The sequence below is a fragment of the Panicum virgatum genome, chromosome 3N (genome assembly GCF_016808335.1).
Source record: "Panicum virgatum strain AP13 chromosome 3N, P.virgatum_v5, whole genome shotgun sequence".
In the NCBI taxonomy this organism is placed as follows: Eukaryota; Viridiplantae; Streptophyta; class Magnoliopsida; order Poales; family Poaceae; genus Panicum; species Panicum virgatum.
In genome coordinates this window covers 54519751-54532414 of record NC_053147.1, presented here as the reverse complement: position 1 = coordinate 54532414, position 12664 = coordinate 54519751, and the positions used below count along the sequence as shown (strand labels likewise).

The window sequence follows — 12664 nt, the reverse complement described above, 5'->3', positions numbered from 1 at the left end:
TGCCGTGTGTTTTGAGGACGGCACACGGCAAAGATGGTAATATGCCATGTGTTTTATTTTTGCCGTGTGTTCCTGGGATTGGCACACGGCAAACAGGGCACACGGCAAAGTGACTGTTTTCCGTGTGCCCGTCTTTTAGCACACGGCAAACTATTTGGCACACGGCATATTAGCCGTTTCCGGTAGTGTATCTTATCTAGGTTCTAACACCTATCATCTTTCTACTTGTCCACGTGTCATGTTTGCTATTAGACCACGTTTCGCCTCCAGGTTCGGACACATGGCATCTTTCTCCATGTCCACATGGCACGTTCTTGTTCCGGCATGTGTCCCCTCCTGGATGTTCCACCATATTTCCAAGTGGCACTTTCATGTTTGCCCACACGTAATTTTCCTAATCGAGCACATGGTGCCTTAAGGTTGAGACATGTGGGTTGAGACATGTGGCGTCTTCCTACTTGTCCACATGTCACTTTTTTATTCGGCCACGTGACGCCACGATGATCTTTTAATTTCATACATACCACATACTTAATTAATCATTTTTCGGTGACATGTTATACACTTTGTGATCACCTGATAGGCGCGAGCAATCAGACACCCATCAAGCCAGAGCCGCCACATCTACACCGACACTATGCCCACCGACTTTGAGCCAGACGTGCAGCCCGACTGGCCAGGCATGCCAGCAAGACCTGAGGCAATCGTCGGCCGTACAGGGGTGAGTACCCGAACGAATATGCATGCTACACAACATTATTGGGGTTAATTATTTGGGACGAAGTTATATTTTGAGGTAAAGGATATAGAGTGTCTATCCGGCTTCATTCTTCCCAAGAGAAGAAATCAGGCCACATTATTACAAGACTCAAAGGGACGAGGTTATATGAAATGGAGGAGTTAATGTGCTATCTATATATGTAACTGTCATGGATGCTCTATTTATTGTGACCCTATTTTGCTTGTAAATGAAGGTTTTTGGACAAACGAAGTATGGCATTAATGTTATCCCAAGAATGGCATGTACGATGATGATCAGTCTTTACAATGATGATGACGATGATATTCCTACCCTGTCTAGTAACGGTGATGTTCGTCCTACCCTAAGTACGGCAATTGACATGAATGCAATTTATCTTTCCCACATATGTTAACCGACCCCCTTCTAAAATCTTAGATCCGAAAAGAATGCGGAGGAGCTTCATGTTGCTGTTAAGCAGAAGCTAATCGAGCAGGAGTACTACACTTTAGACAGCGACAATGATGACCACTGAGTTGTAGGGGATGAAATGATTGACGAGCACTGCGATACTGATCCAGTGTGGTTTCCAGAAATGTTTAAGGATCGGTAGTGGCTGGATTTCTTGTAGATTTATTTTAAACCTAAATTCGGGTTGTGTGTGTGTGTGTGCGTGCTGATCGGCATATATTTTTGCATTGCCACGCCTTTTGGCAGACCAGATTCAAAGCAAAAGCAGCAGTACTAATTCATAGGCACTAAAATTGACTCAAAGAACATCTTGATTTAGCCACGAATCTGGACGAAGATAGGTGCCGCAATTCTCACTTGCGTCGGCACCACGCCCTTCAGGCACGGCCAGGACCACCTCCTATTCCAGATCACCCTTGTGGCCATCTGGCGACATTTCCGACACGCCATCCACATTGTGCCTCCGCCTCCTGATGATTCTTCTACACCCACAGCCGCCTGTCTCATGTATTTCCTAACAGTATCGTCGACACCGGCGCCACCATTGGCCAGGTACAAGAGGGTGACGGCCACATAGGCAGCCACTTTGTGGCCGCCCGCGACGGCGCACTCGAGATTGTCGTCGAGGACTGGCCCTAGTGGTGGTGTGAACACAGGTCCACAGAAGACGGCATCCATCCCATTAATGAAGCAGGCCTCCATATTGCCAAATTTTACCAGGCGATGAAGGAGGGTGTGGTAGTCATCAGTGTCGTTCTATGCGATGTCGTTGGACACCGGCTCTACGGTGATATGCCGACCGACTTGGGTGGTGCGGTAGGTCGCCCGAAGCGCGCAGAGGTCCTCCATTGGCCGCATCCAAGTCGTAGCGAGGTGGCCCGCGATCTGAAGGACCACATCAGTAAGGAGATCCACCAGCAATGACGGGGGCCGCCTCGCCGCCATGAGTGCCGGCCGGCCAGCGTCGACGACGTTGTGGAAGCAGCGTGAGAAGAGGCCACCAGAGGGTTCACGCGCAGGTGTAGATGGCGCTGCGGCGTGTGGACGTTGACGAGCCGGAGCGCTGGATTGGCGAAGCGGCGGGTGACATGGAGTTATTAGAGAGGAGGCAGTGGATCGCTTGCTAAAGTTCAGGCGGAGGTGAGTTTTGGGGATTTCTTGAAAAAAACCATTTTGGGGGAGTGGAGTGGAAGTTTAGGCGACGCACCACGCCTCGTGGGGAATGGCAACCATCTCGGGAAGATGCGCGGGAACAATACCCGGCCCCTCTTCTCCTGTGGCCGACAGATGGGTCCCGCATGTCAATCTTTCATATGAAAGCACGTGGTCAAATGTCCTTGTGGAGTCAACCATGCCCTCTCTCTAAGAAACTACAGTGGGAAGCTAGGCGAAAACACTTGAGTAGCATAGTGGTGTATAGCAATGGCTGAGCTAGCCTTGTCCCGTGTTCAAACCAATGTGGCGATACATTTATCCCTTTTGTGCTTGTTCGGCACACCTGTTTCTCACAGTGGGCTATTCATGGGGCGGATCGAGTGGATCCTAATGGCTTAATCAAACCTGGGCCATCTCCGCGACTATTTTGTATCAGGCCGATTTTGAAAAAGGCCCAAGCCTTATTTTCTCCTGGCAGGCTGGCACCACCATGACACATGTACGCCCGGGTCCCACCTTACTAGTGGATCCCGCATTGACATATTTGACCAATAACACTGACACGTGGACCTTCGGAGTCCGGTCAGATATCGTGGCTGCTAGGTAGACATCTCGGACCAGTCACTCGGATCCTATAGTAACACGTGTTAGCCATGTCGGCCTGCCGGTCCATACTGGTACACGTGGACCATGACACGTGGACCTTTGGGTCCCAGTCAGCACACGTCGCTGCCTGGTAGACACGTGTTAGCCACATCAGCCTGATGGGCCCGTACTCGTACACATGGATGCCTGAGTCACACAACTCCATTGGACCCGCTAGCGCGGCATGAGGACTGGCGGGTCCAGGTCGCTACACGTAGTAGCTGGTCCAGTTCTGTGAAGAGGCGCATTTTTTAACACCATTTTGTGACGCTATCCGTTGTTGTTCTGTGACGCGCGTTTTACTTTCGTCATAGTTCCGCATGGGAATAGGGCTGCTATGGTGGCTTGTGACGAAACGAATGTTGTTCTGTGCCGCGCAATTTATTTTCATCATAGCTGAACAGGGGCTGAGGGCCGTCACCTAAGAGCTATGATGAATAGTACATAGAGGCTACTATTTCTACTAGTGCATAGAGGGAGAGATGGAGCTGAGCTGTAGAAGAGAATGCGGTGAGGATATCTCAGCCATACGCAAGATGGATGCATCAGTTAATCGGTTCGTTAAATGTACAATCAATTACACTAGTATTGGTAACTTGAAGTCCAAGTCTAGTTACATGTAAAGATAAATCGGCATGTGCGATTACACGTAACCAAGCTATAAGAAACATGGCCCCATTAGGCTATAGTTTGTTATTTTGGTGTCACATATAATCAATGGGACTAACAATGTTTATGAGCTCAAATGTGTAGAATTACTAGGTCCCATGGATTAAGTCCAAACCACACCCAAGATGTCCAAATCGCTGTCATGGTGTAATTGATTAAGTCCAAACCACACCCAAATCATAGTGAAAAACCAGGGAGAATAAATTTGAGGTGTCCAACCGATAGCCAAGACAAGTTGGACAAGGTGCAGTAGAAATCAACTGACTGGTTGAATGGACGGCCTTGAAAATGAATGGATTGGTGCATCCAGGAGATGCAATGGTGATTAAGTGAAGAAAAGATTGTAGCACCGGTTAAACCGACAGTGCAAAGAAATGTGTCGGTGCATTGGTGCTAGCATTGCCCAGAGAGCATGTTAAGCTGCGAGGGACAAATTCTTAAGGGCCCGTTGAACTGACGTACATCGGTGCAAGCATCGATGCAATGATGTCAGCTGAAGTGGGCAGTTGGAGTACAACAGCTAGCTCAACGGCTAGCTGCAGGCTCAGTGTGACTGATTAAACCAACAGTGGCGACCGGCTTAACCGACGCTATGTGCAGTTTTGGTATAACAGCTAGTAACTTCTATGTGGTGCCCTCTTGCTTATGCATACGCCTCACTCCTGGTCATTCGAGGTTGCTGGAGTTGGGTGAAGTCACCTACACCCCGAAGAATACCTCCAAGCCACAAGAGTGCCAATTGATCACATCCATAGGTCATAGAAAATGTTTCAGAGTATTAGTGCTAGGATTAGCTCGTGCGAGAGTGAGAGAGTAAGGTCTTGCTGCCTTGTGGGTTGGTTCTAGAGTGAACCACACTTGTATTCTTGGAGTGCCAGCTGCTTGGAGTCTTGGAGACTCACCGGCAAGTCTTCGACCCTATAGCTTGGTGTGGAACGGCATTGATTGCTTTGTGCGAGGGACGTAGAGACCCCATCCTTTATGGAGAAGCTTGTTAGTGGAAAACGGGATCAAGGTGACTGGGAACATGGCGTGAGCCTTAGTGGCCAAGCCTTTGTAGCAAGTCAAGGTTGTCTCCTAAGGGACTTGGTGGCCGGGAAGCAATAATCTTAGTGAGTGCTTCAACGGCAAGGACTAGGGGTGGCTTAGGGTCTACTGATACTACGGGATAAATCATCATGTCAAGAGTTTGCTTACACTAGTTGAAGCATAGTTGCACATCTAGACTAGGGCTGTGCAACAAGATGCATTTCCCTATAATATGTAGGGAACATGACCCTATTATGTCATTATTTGTGATTTTGATGATTGTATGACAACATAACCAATGGGACTAATAAGTTTGTAAGCTCAAGATTGTAGGATTTCTAGGTCCCATGGATGAAGTCTAATCCATAGTTAAAGTGCCCAATTCCTATCAAGATATTCAAATCATAGTGAAAAACCAGAGAAAATATATTTGAAGTGTCCAAATGACAGCCACGATAAGTTGGACAAGAGGAAGCAAAATTTGAAGTACAGGTTAAACCGACGGCATAAAATATGAATACTTCTGTCCATTGGACTGCGCAATGGATGCTCAGGTGCACCAGAGAAGATGCAACAGTTTAAACTGATGGGGTGGAATTGAAGAGCGTTGACGGTGCATTGGACGGTGCATTGCTGAGCCAACTGAAGAAACCCACTCTACAACAATAAACTTAACCGAGGTGGTGAAAAAAGATTTTCCTGAGGTGGGCAACCCCAACTGCCTCAGACCTATGGTCATGGTAAATGACCTATTTATTGAGGTGGTTTGCTGTCCGCCTCAGTTAATCAAATAAAAAATAATAAATGGGTCGCCGAGCCTGCCGAGCCCATCACGGGCCCACCAAGCCCATCAATGGGTCCTGCTGCCACGCCCGCCACGTCTCACCGCAGTGGAGGAGTTGGAGCATCGCCGGATCCAGCCCTTGCTCGCCGGATCCGGTGTCTACAACACTGGATCTAGCCCATGGGGGAGGAGGAGGAGGAGGAGGAGGAGGAGGAGAGCGGGCACGCTAGGCTGGAGGGAGAGAGGGTACGACCCCCATGCACACCGCCGTTGCTCGGCGGCCCTCCCGCATGTGCGCGCTGCGAGGACCACCACCACTCGCCGCGTGCTCTGCCTTGTCGCTCTAGCTCTGCATCGCCGCTCCGCTCTGCTCCGCTGCCGCAACAGGGTGCTGCCGCAGGCTCCGCCCCACCGCTCCAGCGCCATACCTCCGCTTCGAGCAGCCGCGCTGCCGCCGCATCGCCCCGCCACTCTAGCCCTACGCCACCACTGCTCCAGGCTGCTGTCGCACTGTGGGAAGGTTTCCGTTGTGGGAGAGGGTTAGGTGGCTAACGGGTTAAGTGAGAGGGAGAAGAGGAACAAGGTTGAGAAACCCTAAAGTCCAGTATATATGTGTGTGCCCACAACTGGGCCTTTTGGGCCAGTGGGCTAGGCTTGATTTACCAAGAAAGTTTAGTTACAGCACCCGCGTGGGTTAAGAGTTAACTGAGGCGGTTATTTTTCCTGTCCTCCTCTGAGGTGATTTTTAAAGGCCGCGATTAATGCTTTTTCATAGTAGTGCCAAGAGGCAATGGTTAAACCGACGGTACAAGTTGCAGGCATCTGTGCATTGGCCTAAGTGTTGTCCAGACCGGTGTAGAAGAAGAAGTCATCAAGATCGGTTGAACCGACAGTGGTGCCATTCAAGGCATCGGTACAATGACATCATCAAAAGCCGATATGTTAGATGGAGTCCAGCGGCTATCTAGGGCATGAGCTAGGTGACTGGTTGAACCGACACCCTCATGTCATGATGGCAATGGGTACCCGAAACATGAGTACCCGACGGGTTTTACCCGATAAGAGGATGGGTATGGAATGAGTTTTCTACCTGTGGGTATGTTATTGGACAAAATCATGTACCCATCAAGTATGGCCGGTACGGGTGTGGATGTATACTACCCATACCCGCATACCCGTGGGTAAGAAATACCCGCTGAAACAAACAAGCCTGCCTAAGTGCCTAATTCATTTTAGCCCATATGGCCCATGAATTTGGCCCAAATCTAATTAAACCTTCCTAGTATATATCTTGTTAAACCCACCTTGAAACCCTACTCCACACTCACTCCAATTTTAGCTTGGAATGATTTGTTTTTCATGTGAATGTGTGATATTCGTATGTAATTCTTGGATATACTTTCGGGTGTGGGTTACCCGTCGGGGACAAATTACCCGTGCAGGTACAGGTATGGAAGTATTTTCCTACCCATGTGCGGGTACGGGTAATCCGACGGGTAAAACTTAGTCCTAACGGTACGAATATGGCCGGGTACGTACCTGTTGCCATCCCTACCCTCGTGCAGGAGCGTCGGTTCAACGGACACTACTGTAATTTTTGCTAGCCGTTGGAGCAACGACTCTATTGAGATGGTGGCCTATATATGTGCCTCACACCGGGTCATTTGAGCTTGCTGGAGTCAAGAAGAACACGATACATACCAGAGAACATCTCCAAGCCACCCTTGACCTTAGTGATCATATCTATAAGGTTTAGCACAAGCTTTATGAGTGTTAGTGCTAGAATTAGCTCTTGAGAGAATGTGAGAGCAAGGTGTGCTTCCTTGTGAACCGGTTCTTGAGTGAACCACACTTGTACTTGGTGTGCCGGCCCCTTGGAGCTGTTGTGGCTTGTCGGCAAGTCCTCAACCCTCCAGTTTGGTGTGGAGCGGCATTGACAGCTTTGTGCAGGGGACGTGGAGATCCCCATCCTTCATGGAGAACCTCCTTAGTGGAAAGCAGAATTAAGGTGTCCGGAAACTTGGCGTGAGCCTTGGGGTTATTCTTTGTGGCAAGTCAAGGTGTTCCTGGAAGAGACTTGATTACCGAGAAGCAATACTCTCGTTGAGTAATTTAACAACGTGGATTAGTGGAGGCTTAGTGCCTACCAATACCACGGGATAAATCTTCATGTCGAGAGTTCCCTTGCTCTCATCCACTCTTTACGTTTCCGTATTTCATACTTGCAACTTGTGTGTCTTTCTTAGAGTAGCATCAAGTTAGGATTGACTATAGGTTGTGAGGAGGGTTTCATACTAGATTGGTGCGTAGATTAAGATTTTAAGTTGACTAATTCAACCCCTCCCCATCTTAGGCTACGAGCACCCAATTCCTTTCAAAGTACCTGAGTATAAGATTTTGTTGGAGTTTTGTCAAAAAAAAACATCATTTCTACTTAGCAATATAGTCCAACATAAAGTAAATATCGTTGTAATTTACTCCCTACTCCATTAAGCCAATTACCACACATACTTCTCACATTCTGAGGTGGTGGCAAACCAAAGGTAATCTGAAATAAGCTCCAAAGAAACCTTACACTATATTCTCAAGACTAAATCATTCCATAATCTAGTATTATCATCTTCTAACGATCTTCGAAAAGACATATTGAGTGGGACGGTATTGAGAACTTATATATGTTACGGAATCACTCTTTCTTCTCACTATATTATATAATGACTGGTATTTTTGCCGAAAAGTCAAATTGCAGAGCCATTTGTCTTCCCGAGATGGTATTTTTCTTCTGGTTTCAGTCTTAGCGCGATTGGAATTTAGTTAAGTTCCTGTGGTCGTATAACTGTTCAGACCAACTTTCTCTCTTGATTCAATTCGCATCAAGCTACTGTGCTAACAGGGAATTAAACAACATCAAGAAGACGTGCACCGTCCGACACGTCTCACCACCAAACACACTGGGACCTGACATGACTCGCGCCTATGTAAACAAAGGTGCTCCCCGTGTAGTTGGCCACACGGCCCTTGCGCAACCATCGGATCGGAGCACTTCCAAGCACAGTCAAGCAAAGCCAAAGCCCCCAAACGAGCGTGCACGTCGCCAAAGCTTTTTCTGTGTACTACAACATTGAATATCTTTTTTTATTGGAGTTCAAATTCAATGCACTTGTGTAATTGTGTTGTCACAGTCTCACAGAGTCACAGGTCCTATATCTTTCTTTGCAATTTTGTTGCCGCATCCTTTTTCATTTATACATATCACCCCATACATCTTCTAGTAGGAACCAAGACTATGGCTTGGAGTACGACCCGAGTTACATACAAGATATACAAGGAAAGATCACAACAAGAAGATCTATACCTACCGTGTACAAGATCCTATGGAGTATACACCAAAATTAAAACTACAATGCCTGTGACATTTGCACCTGGGCTTGAGATAAAGCTTGGCGAAGTTGTGCGTTCTCCTTGTCAGCCTTGCTCTTGAGGTCCCAGATCTTTTGCAGCTCCTCTTTATGCTTCCTTGCTACCTCTTCGACCTGATCCAGCAGCTGTTGGCATGTGTGCTCCGATTGCTGCATTTGTGCAGCCAGGCGTTGGATGCGGTCACAGAGCATAGCTCTTGGGTCTTGCAGCTCCTCAAAAGAACAGAGCTCTTGGGTCTTGCAGCCTTGCGCAACGCCCGAGAGCTCTTTGATCTGCGACCGGAGCGGCGACACCTGCGGCGCGGCGCGGATGGCGTTCCGCGTCGACGAGACCTTGCCCTTGTCGTCGATGATGTACACGTCGCAGAAGTCCCGCGCGCCCTTGGAGACGGTCGCCGCGACGCCTGCCGACGCCTTGTACCAGATCAACCCGCTGGTGGCGCCGACGACCAGCTTGTCCATGGCCGCGTTCGCCGAGAACTCGATGATGGCCTTGGCCACGTCGCGCCCGTCCACCACCACGCTCGTGCAGCGGATGTCTTTGCGCGCGCAGAGGCAGCAGAAGGGGAGGAAGAGGTCCTTGACGTGCCGGTCCGTCGTCGGCTGCTTGAACCCGGCGCCGTCCTCCACCCCACCGGAGGTGCCCTTGGTGTTGACATGGACGAGGATGATGGTCTGGCCCTTGTGGACGAGCGAGTCGATGGCCCACCTGAGCGCCTTGGGGCTGTTCTTGTCCCTGTCGATGCACACGGCCACCAGCCCGTCCTGCTGGTACGATCTCCCCATCGCAGCTCGATCACAGGTCACAGCAAACAGGTTCTAGGCTTCTAGTTCTTATTTAATTAGCTCCTCCTGATGCTCTCCTTGATTCACCTCTATTATTAAGCACCCCATTTCAGGAATGTGGTGTCTCCGTTAAGGGCCTTGCCAATCCACAAAATAGAATGGCCATTACTTTTACCTACTTCAACGGCAGGCCACTGAACAACGGATTCCTGACTCTATTGCTTGGAACACGTGTTATGCATGGCAAAAGATCAAGGAGCGTAATGGCAAAGACTTCCTTTTTCTCCTCCAGAAGTACTGCTCCTTCCGTTGTTATGAAGTTTACCATAAAGAATTTATACTTTATTATAGCAAACAAAGACCATATTTGCCGAGTGTCCTGATGGCTCTCGGTAAAAAAAAGTAAGGGACTTGGCCAGATGACAGTGATGGCACATTTGCCGAGTGCTTTAATGGGAAGGCACCCGGCAAAGATTCAATCTTTGCCGAGTGCTGTGGTCAATGCACTCGGCAAAGATTCCGAGTGCATTGACCACAACACACAAAAAACAGGCCGCCCAGGGTGTAAACATATTTTGAAGTTTGTCTTTATAGCTTGGTCGTATATATCAAAACCCCTTCCTCCCAAACACAGATAAAATCATCAATCAGATGCTCCATGTACGCACTCATATTATTCTTCGGGTGTTCATGAATTATGAATGACTAGAATGTTTTCTGGCGTTGGTAGAGGACGCCAGGGGGAGATTGAGAGGGATAACGAACATGGGCCAACAAGTGTATGGGGTAGCCGACATTCCATAAGAATTGAATCCATCTGTTGCCAGCGCAACACGTACATTCCGAGCCTCACCTGCTTTTTCACGGTAAATCACAACAAAATGAGTCCATGATTCAGCATCGGATGTATTGAGTTTCCTTTTTGTGCCATCTCATCTGTTTCGTAGTTTTCTCGGTCATGAAAAGCCGTTAGATCCTCTGTGTGGCAGAAGATACCATAGGACTTTTAAGGGGACCGCGAGATGCCTGTTCTAACAATCACCAAAGTGTACCTCTATAAACTTAGAGGAATCACTCTTTGGATAGTACTTTGCTTCGGCATGTTCTTTCATAAATAATAAGATGCATCTCTTGGGGACAAGCATGTATCCGCTCACATGACATCTTAAGTGCACGAATAAGTTTATGTGCCTCATATATGCTTTTTGGCGGAACGTGACCTTCCGAAAGTAGGCTGCCAAAAACTGTCAACATAACATCAAAAGCATTTCGACCCAGGGTAAACTGAGACTTCACGGCCATTAGTCGCGCAATGATATCCAATTGAGAAATCTTGGTATGCCTGTGTAAGGGTTGCTGTGCTGTAGGCAACATGTGTTAGATCGCAATTTTAGTTGCAGAAAATGCTTAATTTGCAGACAGCTAATCTCTGCTTAAATTTTTTTAACATAGAAACACACAACCGCATTCTTTCCCTAGTCAAAAACTTGATAGGCGCACAACAGAAATGGACCAATAATCTAACAGTATTGAGAACACAAAGCACTATCCTCTCTGCCTCCGTCCATCTTACAACAATCGCAACACTACCCTCCCTCTCTCTTGGGAACTTAGCACCGGGATATTTTGTCGAACACCTAGGGAGCAGACCTGCTACTTCCCATGATTCCAGGACATCAACAAACACAAACTCACAGGTAGGAGGAAGGCTTGGAAGCGATGGATTGTTAACCGTCGCCAACAGAGAACTCAAATCTAATTATGTGCGCGAGCCACTGGGGCATTCAGAATCCGCCGGGCAGGGACATCTAATCTTTTAGCAAGCCTGCACACACAAAGACAAGGGAGAGCTAAACGCAAGCAAAGAGCGATTTCGGGTCTCCATAAAACGAACACAAGTACGCTTGCATATCAAACATCACAAGCACGCTTGCTGTGCAAACTAATTTTGAAGGCGATTTCAAGCCCAAAAATAGATCCAAACCCTAAGAAATAAGACAGAATAGGAGCAAGGGAAGGGGAATCCCATGGACTTACTGGTGTTCACGTCCCCCGGTGAAGCCCCACACGAGAAGGCCTGTCCATGTCGCTGATCTCTCCGCCCCGACGAGAAGGCCCACGTGAAGGCCCCGACAAGAAGCGCTTTTTTTATTTATAGATTTTTTTTATAAAAATATATTTTCGATTTGGAAATTTAGAAATATACCCCGGCCGCCCGGCAGCCGGGCGGCTGGGGCTTATCTGAAAAAAAAAGACGACAAAAATTGCAGACAGGTCCCTGGGACTGGTCGCCCGGCAGCTGGGCGGCCGGCCTTATTTTTTGAAATTTAGCTCTTTTCGCGAAATAATTTCACATATGTGCCCTTTTTGTAACTTTTTGCAGAAATAGACCCTAGGGGTCGGCGGTGTAATATGTGGCGCCGAGATAACACGTCTTGGCGCCACAGATCATGGCGCCGAGGTGCCACGCACGCACAAGCAATCTAGTGAATCTTCAAACTTGCCTTTAATATTTTCGGACATTTTCAGGAGACTAGAATACTATGAACCACACATCAAATATAACGGTAAAAATTAAGAACTAAAAACTGTATTACACAATGTAAACCATATGAATTACATCATAATACAACATTAATGAAACACACATCAGACATGCAGTGGCATGGCAGAACCCGTTGCAACTACGGTAAACAGATTCTGAACTAAACTAACAAGCCTTAGGTAATTTAGAAAAACACAACAAATACAATGATGCAGCATGTGACTAGCACTAGATAGTCCTAGTAGCCGTACCCCCACGTAGCAAACTGCGTTGAGCCTTCTCCGCAGTATCCACCCATTGCAGGTGGTGCAGGCAGTGGTGCCGGAGGGGCAGGGCCCTTCTTCTTGTGACAAGGGCAGTTGCAGTAAGGAATAGTATATGGTTCATCCTGTGAAGCGGCAGCATTGTTGGTATCATCATCT

At 47.9% G+C, this 12664-nt stretch overlaps 1 protein-coding gene and 1 long non-coding RNA gene across 2 annotated transcripts; both read right to left on the bottom strand.

Moving 5' to 3' along the window:
- Window positions 1-8890: 8890 nt before the first annotated feature.
- LOC120667898 (U-box domain-containing protein 51-like) lies at window positions 8891-9697 on the bottom strand. Its single transcript, XM_039947886.1, has one exon. It carries the CDS (start codon window positions 9695-9697, stop codon window positions 8891-8893), a length of 807 nt encoding a protein of 268 aa, XP_039803820.1.
- Window positions 9698-11190: 1493 nt separating this feature from the next.
- LOC120663356 lies at window positions 11191-11838 on the bottom strand. Its single transcript, XR_005670487.1, has 2 exons — window positions 11735-11838; window positions 11191-11522 (listed from the first exon to the last, which is right to left on the bottom strand). It is a non-coding gene; the product is annotated as an uncharacterized LOC120663356 (long non-coding RNA).
- Between the last annotated feature and the right edge of the window lie 826 nt (window positions 11839-12664).